Source organism: Dipteris shenzhenensis, chromosome 32, assembly GCF_047967505.1.
Source record: "Dipteris shenzhenensis isolate YYH24624 ecotype China chromosome 32, Dip_SZ_1.0, whole genome shotgun sequence".
NCBI lineage: Eukaryota > Viridiplantae > Streptophyta > Polypodiopsida > Gleicheniales > Dipteridaceae > Dipteris > Dipteris shenzhenensis.
In genome coordinates, this window is record NC_141627.1 from 1,918,359 (window position 1) to 1,939,433 (window position 21,075).

General features: G+C 42.1%; 1 protein-coding gene across 1 annotated transcript; it reads left to right on the forward strand.

Moving 5' to 3' along the window:
• Positions 1-6,928: 6,928 nt before the first annotated feature.
• LOC147880166 (cathepsin B-like protease 3) lies at positions 6,929-20,033 on the forward strand. The gene is made up of 11 exons (XM_087370546.1): positions 6,929-7,063; positions 7,693-7,746; positions 11,143-11,223; positions 11,379-11,535; positions 11,921-11,925; positions 12,027-12,101; positions 12,239-12,364; positions 18,551-18,766; positions 19,265-19,378; positions 19,496-19,531; positions 19,747-20,033. Exons 1-11 carry the CDS (start codon positions 7,010-7,012, stop codon positions 19,849-19,851), a joined length of 1,023 nt encoding a protein of 340 aa, XP_087226672.1. The 5' UTR covers positions 6,929-7,009; the 3' UTR covers positions 19,852-20,033.
• Positions 20,034-21,075: the final 1,042 nt, after the last annotated feature.

Sequence of the window (21,075 nt, forward strand, 5' to 3'; positions counted from 1 at the left end):
CATGAATTCCATGAAAATAAGTATTCTCAAGCAAAGACTATTACCATGTATCCAAAGTCATAAATATTTATATATATATAACAAATATGCATCACAAAGTGCATATTATCAAATTCATGGTCTCTAAATTACAAAGGATTTACAATTATCTATTTCTTTTTAAGATCCAATATATGAAAGAAATAGTTTTTCTAGGATGTCTAAAATTACCTATAAAAATGTTCTGTATCAAATTATTATGAAATTTATAGGTAGGTTTAAATTTCAATTAAAACTAAATTTTAGTTAAGATCGAGTACTATTTTCAAGAATCTTTTTTTTTTATATTTTTAGGGAATCTTAAAACTGGATAGCATGCAATAGTTCTCACTTAGTACGCAATAGTGTTCCAAGTGATTAGCTTGAAAAATGACCTAATAATAACTTATGAGGTGCATCAAAATTCGTAACATCAACAACTGTTATTAGGTACATCAACAATCAAATAATCTACGGTCCACACTATCCAATAAGGATAGTACAAAAATGTGCGTACCTGTTCACAATGATGAGGTAGCACAAAAGTATATGTAAGGTCATCCCAAAACTTGGTTGATTCAATGGAAAAATAACCATTCAAAATCTTTTATTAGAATTGATTCAGCCCATCTACACACATTTTACATCTAATATGAACATGTTGAATTCTCAAAAGCTCATGTTCATGATAGCTTATACTATTCCCCTGTAATCTAGCTCACTTTCCACTGTTTGGGTATCCCTTTCACTAGCTTGTCTCTCATGGGAGAAGTTTTCCATGACTCCACAATTGTGTTACGCTTTAACATCAAAGCTATTTCCAACTTCTTGTCATGAAAACCGTAAAAGGAAAAGATCGCTACTTACATGAAAATCACAGCTCTTGACAATTCCTTGCTCCCTACTACTCACAATCTCTCCCCTCTCATGGGCCTCTATAATTGCATCTTGGAGCCATTCCGTTTTTCTTGGCAATAGACATAAAACTTTTGGATACCTAATCTGTGTTTACTTCTTCTAAAAGCTTTGTGTATTACTTTCATTTTCTTTTTGCCTCTTCACATCTTTCAATTCATTTCTCCATTCCCTCATAATTATAGAGACAAAATGTGTTCACCTTTTAACTCCAATGCATCACTCATTTCTCTTTGCATGCCTTTCCCTTGTGTGCCACATTTCCCTCAACTCTTGGGTCATCTATATTATCCCAAAGCCAAACTACATTGGGATTCCATTGCACAAGAAACTCTATGACATAAAATGTTGATTTTTGTACCAACTAACATGCTAGCTTTTGCCTCATAAACCCCTTTTAAAAGTTTCATGAGATACTCCAAGAAGAAAAGCATTAGCTCTGAACAGTTCTTGCATATACCAATTTATCCACTAGATGGACAACCGTGATGTAGTTAAATATCTATAATATTTGTTGGATATGCTTCCTCAATCAAAACAAACTCTTCGATGGACTAAATTCTCATTGGCTTAATTGATGACTTTGCAATCTTCTTTGATGATATCCACTCACAACATGATATTCAAAAACACAATTATATATATGGAATCAAATGAATGCACTTCAATGATGGATCATGATGTTGAGCTACAGACCCCACAAAAGAGCATAGCTTGTTAAGGGAACTCCTATCTTCTTCGTTGAGCAACCCAAAAGTGCTATTGGAACCACACAATGTATATTATTTAGATGTTCTTACATCATGAAAATATGAAGTGCACCAAATAGATTATAATTACCTGTAATATCTTGTGCCAATTGTGTGGCATTGAGGTGGCATTAAACCACATAGTCTTCCATCACTGCGAAAAAAGCACCCATCAAAGAATGCATGTACACTGGGTTTTCATGCTTGCAATGACACTTTTGACATATCTATCTTCCATTGGAGTATCGGCATGTGGTGCCTTTGCAACTTCGCCTTCCCATACACCAATCCATTCCAATGTTCCTCAAGTCTCCTACCATATGCTTCCAATTCTCTGTATCTCCTACCATAGGCTTTTAGAAAACATTTTGAATGTTGTGCAAATAAGTTTGCTTGCCTAATTTTGAAGACAAAAATCCCAAAATCAGGCAGGCAAAAGATACATAACTTCTAAATGTTTCTAATAAGGAAGGGTGTAGAAAATAAAAGACTTTCCATGCCATGTGGAGGTGTCAGTGTGTGGCATGGATGTGATAGGATTGATCCATAGGAAGATAATTCTAATGGGTTTCATACACCACTTTTCCAAGATGCAAATATTGGTGACTCAATAAAATATCTACATAAAATTAAAAAGCATAATAACTTGGCACTATTAGACTTTCACAACTTGGGATAGGATAGTCATGCATGTTCCACAATGAATCACTTGTAACATCACGTCTCTTTTGCTAATGGTCGTGAGATATCATACACCTGAGTGCCATGCCAAAACTCTTGAAGCTCATCCACTAATGGTGCAAGATACATGTCTATGTTCTTCACCTTATGCTTGCCTAGAACTATTAGGGCTAGCATGAGATGTCCTTTCTTTGTAGTAAGCCACAGAGGAATATTATAGTTTACAACTATCACTAGCCATGTAGACCAAGATGTGGATTGACGTCCAAAGGGAATAATATCATCCATAGCCAATCCAAGATGTAAATGGCGAGGCTCATCGTTAAGCTTTGGCTACTTATTCTTTAGATGGCACCATGCTTTCCCATTAGCTAAGATTCTCCATGCACCTGTGGAGCAACTTTGAGCATGCCAGCTCTATCCATAAGATAATTTGGTACTTTACTAGGGAATATTCCTAGTGCTACACAGACACACCCAATGCATAGAACTCATGGAATTCTCAGACGTGAATCCACCCAAAAATGCATCTATTCTCAATTTGTTGGAATCTAGTAGACTTCTTTTTATGATGCAACATCTCATCAATCCAAGACTACTGGAAAGTTGAAAGAAGAGCTTGGTGTAGTACCAAGATTCTGACTATGCCTAGACGCAAATGTCTACTAAATCCATCAGAATGAAATCTAAGTGTCAAAACCATTGTGCTAGTGTAATATCAAAAAGAAAGAGTTCTAATAATCTTTACATTTTTTGAAATAACAAGAGTGAGTTAGAATACACAATTTACATATGAAAACAATCTATGACAAAATATTTGTATGAATACTAGGCTTAGAATGTTTAAGTCTGATAGTGGACTATTCCATTGTTTGATCCTACAAACTCCACTTGATTAATGATCATATACCTCTTCTTTAGGTGAAGTTTTCTCAAATTCATCATAATTAACAAGTTTGAAAGTATGGAAAGTGCTTTGAACTTCCAAAGGCACAATAGTTGTAACTTTAGTCCGTTTTTCAATCTCTGGCTAACCTCCTACCTCAAACTCACCACTTTTGCAATCTTGGATAATTTTTGAGTTAAAATATCTGTTGAAGACATAAGAAGAGCCTCAACAACAACGCTAATCATTTTAGACTCAATATATTGGTGTACTTGGAAGACTAGGCTACATAAGAACATGACCATTTGCATGAAGAATAACTTTTAATTTCTTAGAGTTTTTAGATCTAGCATCTGAACTTGCTTTCTCTTCCTTATCCAACTTTTGACCAGCCTAATTAACGTAATGGTTCTTTGTAGTATCCACCTAGAAAATAACAACATACTCAAAATTATCAATGAGTTATTAATTTTTCAAGAAATTCAGGTTTAATGTTTAAACTTGGTTGCTGTTTGCTCAAGATTTCCTAAGCAAGCTATGAAAATTGATGCGATGAACTGGGTTCTACCCTAAGAGAAATTGTTGTTATGGTGCGTCTAGTGTAGATACAATTTGTACCTGGGCTCTCATTGCATACAACTCTTTTAGCAAACTATTCAATCTGATTCCATAGTACATGTTTTTGCTGATTTTCTTTGGCTGCAAGATATGACTCAAAAGATTTATTTTGTAAATGCAAAAGTTGAGATTTCATTTTGCTCCATAACTCCTACATATAGCTTCCCATTTTCTTTTGCATGTCTTCCAACTCAATACTGCCCACAAATTACCCACAATATCTATTGAATTTGCATTTGCTAAGTCTCTAATATGATCTTCTACATTGGCTAAAACCTTGTCCTTTAGGAATGCATTCTCCACTACCAATTTGCTATTTGCTTGTGTAACTACTTCTAGTTGAGTAGAAAATGATGATTTCATCTCAGACAACTGAGCAGTAATCTACTTCATATTGTTCCTTTGCTCCAATCTTTCCTTCAACTACTGATCATGAGGCTCCATGTCTTGCCTCTCACTTTCTAGTTGTTGAAGTGAGATTCCTCCCTCTTCTTTCATCATAGCCATTTCCTTCTTTATTGACTTGTTCTCAGTGAGTAGCTACACATTCTCTTATTGAAAAATCTACCACTTCTGATAAATTTTCTTCATCCCCAAATGTCTAATTTTTTGCTGTTCCTTCAACCTCTTTAAAACCTAAATGGCATGATTTGCGTCTCCAAAAGAAGTATTTCCCTCCTCCTTCTGCTTAAGTGAAGGCTTTGATTCCAACTTTAGGTCTGGCTATTTTTAATTTTGACTTCAAGTACATATGCAACAATAGCAATATTGACCTATACCTTCTACCACAATGCCCTTGTCATTGAACACTAGTTAACACTTCTCATCTGTTTGAACATGCTCTGGCACCTTTGTATTCTTAAGATGCACAACATTCATTTTCTATGCAGATTCTTCCTTGGTTGAATGTTTTTCTTTGTTCTGAGCTTGATGGTTGGCTTGAACATAGGCTTAGTCTGTTTTGCCTCTTCAATTGCTAGTATTGCTAGCTCATGAATACTACCCTGATTATTCAAAAGAATTGATGCAGCGATCTCTTGCTCAGAATAGCCACATTGACTGAGGGTTTTGATTTTCTCTTCCCTATTGCACCCTAGCACTAATGGTACCTAGTCCTCAGGAACTTTCAACCCTACTGTGGGTACATTTCCAATATGTACAAAAGAAAATAAAGTGGCTAGGATACCGATCTTGGAATATTGTACACTTCTTTTGTCTTTCCCTTGAATTTCCCTTATTATTTTGACATGAGAACGATTCCGCCTTAGTGGACCTTTTTGTCCTATTTTGCAGTATAAAGAAGGGAGTACTTATCCTTTAACATGTAGTCGTACTTAGCCAGAAGTAAGGCATGTTCTAAAAATCATAATAGTTACATTTTACTCTTGCAATTTTTGAGTGCAGAAATAATTATGACTCCTCTATTCTTGGACCATCAAATCATTAGGGCATTGATTTGGTACCTTTACTAATGCACTGGGAATAAAAGGTTTGAAAACTTTCGTAACCGCTCCCACATTAAGTGGTATCTCTAGAGGCAAAAATCTATTGGAGTTCTGCAGCAGATGATGGAAGTGCATTGGTGCCTTTATTTTCATCATTCTGCTCCACCATGGCAAAAAAATGTATTGAAGTAAACCAATCTTCTCCAACCAAAGTAAATTTTGGGACATTGAATCTCAAAATGGATCTACCCTGACACCACTATAACAACTCCTACCTGAGTCCAGTACCATTATCATCTTCATTGAGCTACATACTACGAACCAAACCATACAATGCTTCATGTAGAGCTAACGACCTGACCATAGAGTAGTCTGCTCACCCTTGAGCATTAGAGGGCATAGGGAACACACATGGCCTGATCGTGGGTCAATAGAGTATCCTATCCATACCATGGACACTAGGGATGCATCGACCTAGCTTGCTAGGTATTACCATGCCTTTAGGTCCAGGTATTGATCAGACTTTCCAACACTGAGCCCCTAATGCCAATATATAGCTGCAGTCCATGGCTATATTTAGCATACAGGTAGGATCTAAATACATGGCAGCGTTAAAGCAACTAGCAACCTAGGATTGTCATCATGACCTCTTGACGCCACCCGCGGCTGAGTTAGGTTACACACTTTGTTGTGGACATGCTTTCAACCAATCAAATAAAAGAAGGAAGGTTGGTGGGTTGTGCTGCCTTACAGTGTGTTCCCCTGCTTGGCATACCCAACAAAAGTGTTGGCTAATGCCTCATCCTGATCTGTTTCCATGTCTGGCCCCAAGAATTTAGGATCATTTGCAATGCCGCGGTGGAGATGGGAAAAATCCCCTCTCCACCCGAGCATTACGGGGCCACCTCCAAAAGCAACCCTAAAGCAACTCAAATTAATGGATTGCGCAAGCTTCTACGTCAGTTTTTTGTAAGCGCTGGGGCCCGTTTGGCGCTTTGGTAGGTGGCATGCGATTTGGAGGTGAGGACCATCGCTGGAGTATGCTACGGTTTGCCAGAAGGTAGCCAACATTGACCTACGCTGGAATACGCTTTTACACACCAAGCAACGGTTGAGCCTCGGATGCCTTGCAAACAGGGGTGCATTCAATGTTCTCCTCGCCCTTGTTCTCCATCAATCTAGAGGAGCTTGGTTGCCTAGCTCCCCGTTCGCCAACAAGCAACCAATCCACGCTAGCTTGGAGGGGTAGCGGCTTGCTCTGCTTGGCTGCACAGGGGTTCCATAAATTAGGTCGGGAGCACCAACCTCCCTGTAGGTGCGTAAAGAGCCTTGGACACCCGTGTGTGGTTCTCTTCCTGCTATCCCCATTCAGAAACGAGGCGTATGTGTAACCATCCTGAGTCACCTGTGGTAAGAAAATTAAGGTAATCCACACGTGTAAGCGGTGTGGATTGTCTCAAGCATAGTACGCCCAGTAAGTACTGGAAACAAGGATCTGCATTGAAGATTCCAGTGAAGCGCCACGTGGCGGCGGCATAAGCGCGGATTCGGTGAATTTCGGTCCTCGATTAGCTCGTCAATCACGTGTTTAACGCTGATTTACCAGTAGATTCCCATTGATTCTCTTGTAGTCTCCTTCTGCAGAAAATGCCCACTTCTTTCAGCTGGAGTAAGTTTTACATCTCTCCACACCAGTAATGGCACCATTGGGTTTCTCTCTCTTGTTGCTCGCAGCTTTTTGCTTGGCTCAGGTTTGTCCCATTAACCTTGTTCACATCAGTAGTTTCGTTTCTGTAGCTTTTTGCCGCATCGTCGTTTGTTTGGCGATGAGTGGTTCCTGTATTAGCATTGCACGCTGTCTCGCCTTGATACCAACAGTTACTCGGGGTCCGCCCCGTGCCAAAAGTTGGGGGATTCGTAAATGTTGAAGCTGTACACGGTAATCGCTGATAATTTGCATAGTAGTTCTTCGAGTGTAAAGATGAGACTCCTGCAACCAAACATTGTGGACGAAGCTCCTAGTACTTCGCTAATTTGTCAACAGTAGGGGATCTATGTAAGCCTAGACTGCCTGCTGGATGGATGGCTTACATAATTGGACGATTAATTGTGATGGCAAGTAAATTAAAAGTGTAGAGCTCTGGACCAGGGACTTCGGTCACCCGGAATTGATTTGGTTGCTTGGAAACCCTCTCTATTTATGCCTGATGTATCTCCGAAATGCTCTCTGATTAGAAGAATCTACCGTCACTGCAGCAGTGCTTTTATTTTCATAACTAGAATGAAGCTACTTAAGTGAGATTTTTTGACCGTGAAAAAGTAGGGAAATGTAAGAGGTTTATCTCACGCTTTCTCACAAAACATTTTTGATTGGTTGCAGGCTCTAGCTATCGATCCACCTATTTCAGTCTATGAGGAGAAGCTCATATTACAAGTACGCACGATGGAATTTCTCTTTGACTAGTATAGTGTAGTGAGCATGCTAAATTGACGGGCTATGGTCATGGGTGAAGGAGATTGTAAAAGCTGCGTTTGTATAGCTTGGCGCTGTAGTATGGCTTTTATAGTATTTTAGTGTTGGCCTGTACCTCTGAACAAGTGATGGAAATTTCGCATGCTGGTCTTTAATGGATGGACATTCTGCCTGGACAATTATACACACACAGTCAACGATATGCTAATATTTTTGGTTGATGGTATTCAGTTTTTAATGTGAAGTACATGGTGCACATGGGTTTTGATGCTAGAAGAATAAAATTTGGGTAATTGCTGATATATTATCTTCACTAACATGTGCAATTGCTCTCCATGTGTCCTAGAAATAAAAGTAGTACATCGTGCTATCGCTGCAAGGGAAACCCACAAAAGGGAGCAAATAACAAGGATAATCCCCTAGTCGTCTATCAATTGGTCAAACGTCCTTGAGTGGTTGGACTTGTGTATGTTGTTTGTGGGACCAACACGACTGGACGACTGAGGAGAGACAAGCGGAGCTCGTCTAATAGTGGCTTCGGATCTGGCGAGGGCTGGCATCGAGAGAGAAAATCAGTGATAGAACGTTGTTGTCGCTCGGCTTGTTTGGATCCATCCCTTCTCTGTACTCTCTGTGATGTGGCTCACTGTTTGACAAGTGCTATCGTGACTCATCACTCCAATGGTCTGTCTCCCCACGTCAAAGAGAGAGGATATGTCTGTGGTTCTCATGTGCGTCTCCACTTGGGGTTGGAGCTGGTGAGTCGTGACCTCTAGCTCTCTTCTGCATGTCCGTGGCTCGGGTCACTAAAGAAAAAATCCATAATCGTGCTCGAACTAGGCTCGGCTGGTCCCTCATGTGCTCTCCTCTATGCTCGAATGAGCTGGTCTCTGTGTCTTTGGGCTTAAAGAAGAAAATAGCCACTTGACGCTAGTCTAGATGTGCCAGGAACTCTTTGAGTGGGACAAAGCCTGTATTGAAAAGAGAGTGGTGCCGTCCATAGATCTCATAGTAGACTGGGCATATGAAAGCATAGTGTTCCTTTGTCTCGGTCTCTTGCATATCACATAAAGTGCAGATATGTCTCTCGCGTTGGATGCCCTCTGCTCATCCTCTCTAAACCTGTAGCGTGTGTGAAGATACCCGAAATTGACCCATGGAAATCCTCAATGCATAGGGGAGATGAATCTGGGTGCGGTACAATGAACCCCTCCTCTGAGCAATGATCTCTATAGAAGCTGAGTCTCACCAAAAGCTCAGTAGGTGCTGACCAAGTCCTGAATGTGTAGAGTTGAGTTGCAAGAGATCCTCTGATGACTTGTTGACAGGCAAGCAAAATAGGAGCCTCAAGGCTATACTGAAACGGTGGCAATGTATCCATCGATAGCCCCATGCATGTGAACCATTTGCGTGTCCGAGCATACCAGCTCTCTGATTCCCCTCTACCTCCAATGCCATAGATGAAGTCAGGGCTAGCCATGGCAATCTGCGTAGGCCAACTGTCGTGGTACCAAAGTCCCTGACCCTATGGAGATAATTGACCACCTGGAAGACTGCATCAAGTTATAGAGGGGTGGCCCCAAACTCTGCAAGAAGAAGAGAGAGAGAGAGAGAGAGAGAGAGAGAGAGAGAGAAGTAGAAGTAGAAGTAGAGTCTATTAACGTCCTCGGGGGGCCAAAGAAGAGAGAGAGAGAGAGAGAGAGAGAGAGAGAGAAGAAGAAGAAGAAGAGAAGAAGATATTATCGTCCTCCGGGGGGGGGGGGGGGGGGGCGGAGACGACCCATAGGACCTTGCAGAACAAGTATAGAGCCGTAAGACAAAGCGCCTCCCTTCATGGGAGGGATAGCGAGACTATTGTGTGGCCAACTGTGCTACAAGGTAGTCATGGTGCTTAGGATCTTGGTGATGTAGATGCCTAGGCGGCAAGGTGGGTGCATGAGAACAAACTTACCAAGCTGGTGTGTCCTTCTAAACTGTTGCGGAAATCTTGCTTTATGTGTGCATGTTGTGGGCATGTGAAGAGGACATGCTCCTCTGTCTCCACAGCTCCCAGCCGACATAGCCGACGTAATCTGTTTCCTCTTGGGACACTGCTCCATGCTCCTCTCTCAAACTCGAGAGTGTGTGAAGACGACTCCTTGCGTTGTAGGGATGGGTGTGCTTATGTATTTCTGCTTCTTCCTAAGAGTATGTGACCTAGTAGTCTGAATTGATAGGTGCAATTGATATATGCACAGTAGTACTCATATTTACCCTTTTCTGTGCTGATTCCATTTCTGGTGGAGTGCTTCCAATAGAGCTTGGTCGAATGCCTTCTCATCTACCCTGTCTAGGGAGACATCTAGTTATGGGGCTTCATCCCATTTTTGGAACAAACCCTTAATGTCATGCACCTATCCTGATGATAACATCTTGCTTTTGTTTGTTTTTTGGGCCCTCCCACTTGCTTCCTTGGTAGTCTCTCTGTCTTTACAGATTGACCTCCTTATGTACTGAAAACCCCTATCCAGTGCTCGAAGCTCAATGGATCTACTGCCCCTTCCTAGAAGTATGTCGGGTAGGCATGGTAGTTTTGACTCCCAAGTGTCTTCTAAGGAATGATTTTTGAATCTTCTCAATGTCATTCCATTTTCATGGTAATCCCACCCCATAATTCGATCCCATAGAGCACTGTTTGTATGACATGCATTGAATAGAATGCATCTAATGAGCCATCTCTTGGTATCACTATTGCTGCAGTCATGCTCAAAGTGATAATACCTGCCCCACCCAGCATCAATCCTCCCCTGTACGCACTGCTTCCATCTATGATTTGTGGGCACATCAACTTTTAGATATTTAAATGATTGTACCATCTCGATTTGCTGTCCATTTTACATAATGCCTGTTGAGTTGGTGGGCTGTACTGTTTTCACTGCCATGATTTTGGTTTTGTTAACATTCACTACCAAGACATGTTCCTTGCAAAACTCATGAAGCATGTGCATCATCTGCTGCATGTTTGCTACTGTACATGATGAGAGAGAGAGAGAGAGAGAGAGAGAGAGAGAGAGAGAGAGAGAGAGCAACAATTAATGGCAAGGTATATGTGCATGATGGGCTGTGGTTATTTACCTACTCTGTTTGATTAATTTATCTTTAAAACCCCTATATTCGCATGTGTGTGCGCTCATCGAGGTTTTCATGTGTGAATATCCATGTGTGGATGCATTTTCACATGCATGGCATGTGTGCCTGTGGGTGTTCATGTGCATGCATATGTGCTATGTGTATGTGCATGGGTGCTTGAGCGTAAGTATGTTTGCATATGCACGTGAAGCAATTGGGCTCTACTGACTCATGATCTTTATCTGACAGCCATCCCTAGTGGACACTGTGAACAATCATCCTAATGCTGGTTGGAAAGCTGATCTTAATCCTCTATTTGCCAATATTACTGTAAGCTTATGGCCTGAGATTTCTGTATCAACTCTGATTTATGTTGATGGTTTGGCAAATGTCTTTCTTTATATCAACTCTGATTTATATTGATGGTTCGGCAAATGTCTTTCTTACAGTTTTTATCAGGTTTTGTAACTGTTGAAATTATGCAGGTAAATGATTTTAAAAGACTGCTGGGATCATATTCGATGCCTGAAGCTGAAGAGGGAAACATCATTATTCCTAATCACCCTCGGAATCTAAAGCTACCCATCAGCTTCGATGCAAGAGAAGCTTGGCCTCAGTGCGCTTCTGTGCAAAACATTCTAGGTGGAGATCTTAATGCTTTCTGCATGTTTACAGAGATAGCTCTTCATATCCTGTTTTTGCAATGTATTTGTTGAAGGTTCAAAGCAAGCTAGGTGCATGATTCCTTCATCCCACTGATGTTTCTTCCTTCCCAGTCGGATTTGATTGAAGAGCTTCACCTCATGAAGAATCTACATGAAGTTGCTGCTTTTGTTATTCCATGAATTCTTATGCTTCTACCTAGTTGATGTTTGTAAAGGAAACATTTGGGTGCTCTTTCCTTAATTTAAGCAGTTGGATTTCATGTTGCTTAAAAACGGCAGTCTGCTGTTCCTGACTCTCTGATTCTAATCCAAGTTTTTTTTTAAAATATTGGCATGTATAATGCTTGAAATCCACAATGCAGATCAGGTATTTCTTTGCCTAGTGTTCATGTTTGAAGTCTTTGCAAAGGTATGCAGAAGGTGTGTATAATACAACTTTTTTCTTTTAAAATAAAACGATCATTATAGGGGCATTGTGGTTCATGCTGGGCTTTTGGAGCAGCCGAAGCTCTGTCAGATCGTTTCTGTATCCATTACAATGAGGTGAGCCTCTCTATGGTCATCCTAAGCGAATCATTATGTTTTGATGAGACAAAGCCTGTGAAGCAAACGTTTCACGAAGAGATGTTGTGAACATTGAATCATGGGATGAAACTGAAATGTATCATTTAAATATGCAGACTGTTACATTGTCGGTGAATGATTTGCTGTCTTGTTGCGGATTTGAGTGTGGAAATGGTTGTTATGGGGGATATCCCTTGCGAGCTTGGCAATACTTTGTACGCAGTGGCATCGTCACTACAGAGGTATTGCAAAGTCTGTTTATTGCAAAGAGTGCATCAGATTACTCAGAGGATTCTTTTGTCCATTGGCAGGATTTTACTGAATCAAGTGCTGACTAACCAACGTTAAATTCTCTATGGTATTTGTTTTTCTTAAAGTTGTTACCACAGCCACAGGTTGCTCTGAGTCTTTTTTTCAAGAGAAGGTTGAAATTACTGCTAGGGTGTGTAAATTGACCAAATCTATGAATGGAGGTGAACTGAGTATACACTTGATCATAAATTTCTCTGGGTTTTGGGTTCCTGAATTCTAGCTAGTGCTTGCTTGTCCTAGGGTTTTTATTAAAAGTATACCTGAGAGGTGGGAATATTTGTATGTGCTCGCAGTACCCACAGACAGATCATCCACAGGCTGTCCGTTACCTGCTCAGGAGTCTTCCATCTCCAAGCATAGTTCAGTGGACTATTTTGCAGCAGTTCAAACATTGGCTTCCCTTGGATCTACCAGTTCAGGTGACTAGTCAGTTTCCACAATAGCTTCATTCGGTTCCTTAGGGTCTTCCATTCATGGGGGTAGTGCAGCCATTTCCACAGCCCGCTCTCAGGGGTCTTCTATCCCTAGGGCCAGATCAACTCTATGAGATCACCTAGAGATCTACCTGGATGACGACCTTACGTCTCTGCAGGTAGAGGAGAAGCGTACCCTCATACAATAGTGGGATATCGCTGCAAGGACGGAAAGTGGGTAGTAGTCCAAGCGGGGCGGCTCTTGATATGCTCTCAACGGGCATCTGGTGGCTCCCCTACAGGGGTGGGGTCTAGAAGATACTTCCTTGACTTACACCAACTAGAACTATAATGGTACCTTATGGTCAGATTTAAGGAACTTCTCGAAGTCCTACATAGATTGAGACATAGCTTTCTACAAAGAGACACACCAGAGCCAAGAGTGGCCATTGCCTGTAGACAGTGGATACACATGGGAGGAAGCCTACGAAGATAAGACTGGGAAGGCATGTAGAGTACGAGGATTGGGAGGATTGGCAATACATATAAATCATCCCTCATTAGGATGATCTCTGCCGAGAGGTGAGATATCCATGTTGGAGATATCATAGCCAAAGAGTGTATTAATGTGATGTGTTGGTGTGTAGTACTAGGAGATGTAGTACTAGTGATTGTGTGAGTGCCACGTGTCACTATGGGACTTATCCCTTATGCACTTGGTGCATGTGTGTGAGCGTGTAGCCTATAAGGCTTGTATTTCAATTGTCTCATTTAGTGATGATGAATGAATGAAAGCCTTCATGGATTCTACATTTGTCTTCCATTTCTTCACTCCCTAGCTCTCTCTCTCTCTCTCTCTCTCTGTCACACACACCATGTTTCTAACATGGTATCAGAACAAGTTACCCTCCCAAAGCACCCTGCCACGTCATCTTTGACCTAACCCTAACCCTAACCCTAGTTTTGCTCAGTCTCTTCCTTCTTGCAGCCGCCTCCGCTCTGCTCATTTTCGCCTCAGTTCAGCCTGATTTCTGTCTCCATTCAGCGGCTTTGTACCCGTCTAGGGTTTTTGCACAGCCGTCTTCACTGCTCCCTCCATAGCTGCCTCTCCTTGCAGTTTTTTGCGTCCATTTCTGCCAGTCTAACCTCTCCACAGCCTGCTGGTCAGCCTTTTCGCAAGAGGCGCATGCGCATGTGCTGATTCGGAGCATTTCCATTGCCATTTTTAGGGTTTGCAGGTCACTACAGCAGAAATCGACCACCTACCAGCATTCGTTGCAGATTTTCGAGGTCTTTTGGAGTTTTTTTACCCGTTTTGGAGCTGCTGCTTGCATTTTCGAGTTGTTCTACGGTTGCTGCTGCAGAATCGCCTTCAATAGAGCTGTTTTCGGGGCTGCTCCTAGCCTCTAACTCATCTAGAATACCGATTCTTGGCCTGGTGGTCTACTGGTGCATTTTGGTACACCTATACCTCTACTACAGCACCTCGGTATAGCTTGGATCTGGTCTACCGAAGCCCTTCACACATTTCGAGATATATTGTTGCATTTGGCGCCCCTCTAGCTACCTTCTTGAGGTTTTCGAACCTACTCCAGTACCTTGAGCACTCATCTTGTCCACAAGTGCTCTTCTATTGGCTTATTCTTGCACCTCAGGGTTCTACTTGCTCTTATTTGACTTGGGTTCACTCAGTTCTACATTTTGGGGCCTTTGGAGCACCACTAGATATCTTTATATGCCTGAGACCAGCCCATTCCCTTGCTGGCCCCTCATCTCAGCTTGCTATCTGCCTTCATCAAGGTCTTTGGCATCATGACTTCATTGTCTTCCAATTCTTTGTTCTTGGAGAAGTTTAAGGGGGAAGGTTTTCCCCCATGGCAAACTAAGATGTAGCTGCTCCTTATGCGTGAAGGTGTTTGGGATGTTGAGGAGGATGACAAAGTTGAATTATTTGATGAGCAACACCAAAGGATTTGGAAGCAGCAGAATGCCAAGGACATTGCCCTCATTGGTCTTTGCTTGGCCAACTCTCTCATCCATCATGTGGACTTCAAGTCAACAGCTAAGGAGATTTGGGATCGCCATTGTTCGGTAATAAAATCACCAACTCTAAAGTCTTTTTGAAGCTCAAGTTTTATGATTTGAAAATGGAAGAGAGGATGAGTTGAGTGATCATCTAGCAAGGTTTCAATCTCTTCTTCAACAACTTTCAAGTTTCAAAAGCCCACCTGATGATCAAGATAAGATGGTTGTCCTTATTAAGAGTATGCATCGAATATATGCTTTGAAAAAACTCTAGAAGTCCTTCACCTTGCCACTACCACGTTTGATCTTATGGTGCCACTACTGATTGAAAAGGACCGTCGCAATAAGGAAGCCCCTCTTGCCTCTCCTTCTACCATTCCTCTTGCATACATCCACTTTGTTTCTTGAACTTAGAGCAGGTTCTTTGGAATGTGGTCAAAGGCATCAGAGCAGGTTCCGGCCTAGAGACTATATGTACATGATCGACACGTGTACTAGTATGACCGTGTACAATTGCGGCTTCGTGGCTGTTGTTACGATATTGATCCTGTACGACTGTGCACTCATAGGAGTGGCGACCCGCGTGTGCTTTGATTGCAGTATTCAAATGATCCCAGTGGCAAAAATAGCTGCACGTGCGTGACTTCACTATGTTGCACAATGTTCAAAGAAGGTTATTCAGAAAGGCGACTGGTGTGGGAATTGATGGCCTACATCATTCATGAATTGGTGCTGAGCTGGCTGGCATTTGGTTGGTTGACCGTGCCCTGTGTGGGTGGTTGCCATTGTTTGACTAACCGTGCCTTGTGTGGGTGATCAGTGTGTTTGGTTGGCCAGCTCAACTTGTGGTATTTGGTCCATGGGGGGGTGTTGGAATTATAGGCCTGAAGGAGCCTTAGTGTGGTCCCCTTGTGGTGCCTAAGGAAATATATGGATATTGAGATAAAAAGGGATGCTAAAGGCCCATAATAGACGCACTTGACATGTGGACATTTGAGGATGAAATCCCATTATCAAAAGTGGCCCTTGAATATATAAAGATAATGAGCCCCTCTCCCACTATCATGCCGGCCTTTTGTTGGATGTGGGAGAGGCTCCCCATGGCTATGGGGCGGGGGGAGTCGGTTGAACCCTTGTACCCGATGCATCCTGGTGGCCGCCAAGTGGTGGCATGGGCGGGTTTTCCAAGAAGGCGGGCTTGTTCCATCTCTCGTGTACAAAGATGGTGGACCTTCATGAGGAGATGAAACTAAGCGTAAGCGTCAGGTGGAATCACGTGAGCCTGAGGCGACGGATATGGGTAGGGTCTGAATGGGGCTGCGTGATGGAAGGTAGGGACATGGGGGGATAGGGACTGAGAGTAGTGGTGTGGATGCGGTGAGTCCAACTAAGGGAGAAGGTGGCTGGTGGAGGGGTAGAGGTGACAGAACTGAGGCATACTGCCATGAGGCATAAAGTGGTACAGTAACGGTCGGGCTAAGGGGGCTACCACTGATGTTGATATTAATGATGGTGATGATACCAACTCTGATGATGGAACTGGCAATGATGTCACATCCAAAGACGGTGCTGTCACCTCCAATATAGGGGATGTCGGCGATGATGATGATTCGGAGGCTGATGTCGAGGTTGAAGCTGCTTGAACCGAGGCTGTGGTGGCTGCCTTCTGTACAGCAGTGCTATCAGTCTGCTGCCGACTACGGTCGCTGTGTTTGTCCATATCTTCGATCTTCAGTTGTTTTTGCTGCCTCTCCTCTTTGGGCTTCTCTTCCCTTTTTTCAGCGTTGTTCCTCTTTGCCATATCTCTTTCTCCTTGTTTCTTTCCCTTTTGCAGATTATTTCCTTTGCTGAGCTCAATCTTCCTTCGTTAAGATTTTGGGAGGAGAGAGGGGCACACAGCCCTTCACACCTTCCATTTCCAAAGGGGTGGCAGCTAGGGGGCTGGTAATGACAATGTGGTGGACTGAAGGGGACTCCCAACAGTAACCCAGACCAGGTCTAAAGGGCTGGCAAGAATCGAACAGCTCTAAAGGGGAGATTTTGGGAACCTATCCCTTGGTCAAGGTCTGCATGAATGGGTACAATTCTGGAGCAGGCATTGGATAGACACTGGAGCTCCAATGTTGGGCTGAAACCAGAGCTACGATGCCGGAATTTTGCAGCAGTTTCTTGATGCTCGTTGAGCTTGGAGTAACCAAGAACGAGCAGCAGTAGCACCCAGTCGAATCAGCGCAACCCTAGCAGTAGCCCGTTCAAGAAATGGTGCAGATGATTCAGCAGCAGATGGAGACAAATCAGCAGCAGTCAAGAAAATGGCACAGATGATTTGAGGCTGAAGGATGCTGTCAAAGTCGCACAGTTTGAAGAGCCAGTTGTTGGAGCCTGAAATGCGATTTGTTGGAGATTCCAAGTTGCAGAGCAGTGGTGCGATTTTGTGGAGCCAGTTGCTGGAGCATCCAACATGCAGGATCAGTCGTGGGCTGCAGCAAGAGCCAGTTGTGTGTTGAAGTAGATACCAACGCAGAGGTGGGGTGGGCTGAGGGAGAGGCGAGGTGGGTTGAGGGGGAGGCAGGATGGGGTCAGGGAGAGAGATGTGCAGAGGGAGAGAGGTGAGGTGTGCTGAGGCAGAGAGACTGAGGGAAAAGCAGGATGGGCTGAGGGAGAGGCGGGGTGGGCAGGGGGATAAGCGGGGTGGGCTGAGGGAGAGAGAGAGAAAGTGAGAGTGAGAGTTGAGAGAGGGAACAAAAGGGCAGAGGCAAGAGGTTGAAGTGGGCAAAAAGGGGCGAACAGAGAAGCAGGCAGGGCAGCAAAGAAGAGAGAGGAAAGCACGTTGTGCTTCAGATGTCAGAAAATGTCCCAAAGCCTGCTCACGTATGAGGTGAGATCTCATCTCTTGGCACTCAGCGAAACAGAACTAGCTTCAACTGTGGCTAACTCTAACTATTTCATTGGCTTTACGAAGGTGGACCTTCAAACCTTTTATCAAGGCCTTGAAAGCACATAGATGCTGAATAAGGCCATAGTCCAAGGATGACATGAGAACATCTGGGCAAAGCAAGATCACTGGGCAATCTTGTTTTCATTCCTATGGTGCTGACGATCTCCTCTGTCCATGGACTCATCCTTGACTATCTCATAAAGTGCCACCACTGTCGAGCTAAGCCTCCTTTGGTGTCATTTAGTGTCTGGACGAGGCAAGTACAAAGTACAACGTCAAATTCTTCCAAAAATCCACAAAGCAATATTATATTTTTTGAAGCTCGCCTTAGGAGAAGAAACATGGCTCAACGTATACCTTTGGATTTGCTACATATTTGTTTCAAAATATTGGAAAATTGATGTTGGTTCCTTAGCCTTTTTGAGAAAAAGATGCTCGTGAAATTTGGATGATACATCAGATTTACGCAACGGTTCCTTTTCCTATTTCATACGCATTTCCTCATTCAAATTTTGCACACCTGCGGAAATGCAGCAAGAGAAAAGAGGACATGTACATAGTCAATCAAGATGCTTGAACTCGTATGTCATATTCGTCAATGATAACTAAGAGAACACCTATTACCTGAGTCTCTATATGTCAGATATATCATATATGAGTAGTGAGTATGATGTATCATACAGTTTAAAAATGAAGTTTCAACACGTCTTGACGAGCAGGTGTTATAATTTTTCTTTCAGTGCGATCCTTACTTTGATGAAGCTGGGTGTCAGCATCCTGGCTGTGATCCTCTCTACCCCACGCCAGAGTGTGTGAAGGAATGTAAAGACAATCGCGAATGGTCCGATGCAAAACATTATGCATCAAGTGCATACAGAGTTGGATCGGATCCTTATGACATCATGGCTGAAGTTTATGTCAATGGACCTGTTGAAGTATCTTTTGAAGTTTTTGAGGTTAGTATTGGAGGGTACTTGAGTTTTGGGTTCTTTATATCTCAGATGGCTACACACACACACACACACACACACACACAAATGTCATTCTAGAGCTGAATAGTTATGTAATGTTTGCACTCACCACTTAACACACTTTCACTTTAATAAATAAAAATAATTGTAAATATATACTCATAAAGAGAATGTCATTGTAGAGCTGAATAGTTAGTAATGTTTGCACTCACCACTTAACACATTCAAGGCCAGCCAATCAAATTGAGTATTGCATTTATACATGTGTGTTAGTGCATTCTAATTGGGCACACTGTGTCAATGCCACATAGGAGGTTTGACCCTGACCTTTCTGAAATGTCAAAGGGTGGCTTCAACCTCATACCTCCTCAACTCCTCAGGGTTTACTTTGTATTAGGTTCAGCTGAGTAGTTACATAATGTTTTCTTTGTACTCTGAAGGTTTCATGGGAGTCCACATTATTTTGTATTTCTTCTGGTCCAGGATTTTGCTCACTACAAGTCAGGAGTTTACAAATATGTTTCTGGTGACTATCTTGGTGGGCATGCTGTCAAGCTTATCGGTTGGGGTACTACAGAAGAGGGCGGTGATTATTGGGTAAGCATTTACCTCGCCAGCTGCATATCTATGAAGTAGTATCCTTGGGTCTCAACTTTATATATGTTCATCTCAATTCTGACTTGATGTGCTCATAGTAAGTGGTGGTATTTGCAGCTTCTAGCAAATTCTTGGAATCGACAATGGGGTCAAGTATGCATATTCCTTTGTCCTACTGAACTGTTGAAAAACTGCACTTGTTAGGATTTTCAGGCTCATATAGTTTCTATTTAAGGTATAAAATGGAAGGTTGAATGGGTATACTGGGAAGCTGTCTCGAGATATTTTTCAATCAGAGACCTTTGTTTCTGAGTGATACTGAGGAGACTACTGTGGAAACCTTCTAACGGTAATTGGATATTTTGCAGGATGGTTTTTTCCAAATTGTAAGAGGTGGCAATGAGTGTGGCATTGAGGGAAGTGTAGTGGCTGGGATGCCTGCAAGTCAGAGTTCTCTGTATGCAAATCAATAGATATACAACATTCTGTTATGAATTGTGCAAAATGTGGCCTGATTTGTTATAATGTTTCTCAATCATATGTAGTTGTGAGATAAAACCAAGGAATAATACGTGAAGGGGCATTTTACTTGTACATCTTATTCAAAACATTGTTTTACCTGAAAAGGTTGAGTCTGAAAGTGCCATAGGTTCACCTAACTCGTTAGCATAATTGTGGTAGTCAATTTTTTGATTTAATTATCTGTGATTACTTGTTCCTCACATAATCATTTGCTTTTTATTATTTTGACAAAATCTGCTCTTGTGGAGTCTTTCAGTAATTGAGTTCTGAATTTCATGACGTCTGCCTTTCAAAAGTCTTTACAGGGCTCTTTTGTTGAGTATGGCTTGATCCTCTCAAGTTGTTCTCATGCTACACATGGTGAACAATTTTGCTCTTGGGGCTTTTTTTCATACTTATAGAAGTCTTCTTCATGAAGAAAGAAGTCAGTTGTGATGTCATTCATGATGTCTGAGCATATAGCTAATGGAGAGAGAGAGAGAGAGAGCTGTGTTAATGTCTGTGGAAGACCGATGGACCAACAAGTAGATTTTACACGAGTGCTTGAAGCATCTATACAGGAGTGCATGGAGGACTTCATTATATGGCCATCATCAGATCAGTTTAAGACAGTCTTTAGGCTTAGATTAAAATTCCAAGGTAAGTTCTTTCCCTTCTTTGTAACTAGCTCATTCTAACATAATATGGCCATCATTACATCAGTTTAAGACAGTCTTTAGGCTTAGATTAAAATTCCAAGGTAAGTACTTTCCCTTCTTTGTAACTAGCTCATTTGTCCTCCTTCCTGGCTTCCTTTACTTTGATGACTTCCATGGCTCTTTGTTTAATATGTCTTCATTATACCATCCATCTAGCAGTCCCCTGATTCATAGAAACAAAGCATTGTTGGCTCTTGCTTCATGCTCGATGGTCTCCTCATGAAGGTTAACTTTGTTGTCCATTTGTGTTGTTACCTCTTCTTTATTGACTTCTTACGAGTGTTGATCATTTCTTGAACAGTAGAAACAAGATTTGGTGCAGGAAAAGCTGTATTCCATGACAGCTTGCTTAAAAGTACTTTGCATCTCTGCACTTCTCTAGTTTGGTTTGAATTCTTAATCTCCTGCAGGAAGTCCAAAATTTGCTTGTGGTCATCAGATACTCATGTGCCTATCATATTATCTTTGGTATGTCCT

Bases quoted from the DNA above. Each gene is read 5' to 3' on its own strand.
- LOC147880166 (XM_087370546.1), top strand. From the start codon at position 7,010: ATGGCACCATTGGGTTTCTCTCTCTTGTTGCTCGCAGCTTTTTGCTTG. The intron at 7,747-11,142 runs GTACGCACGATG...TTTATCTGACAG, and splicing joins AGGAGAAGCTCATATTACAA to CCATCCCTAGTGGACACTGT. The intron at 11,224-11,378 runs GTAAGCTTATGG...GAAATTATGCAG, and splicing joins CTCTATTTGCCAATATTACT to GTAAATGATTTTAAAAGACT.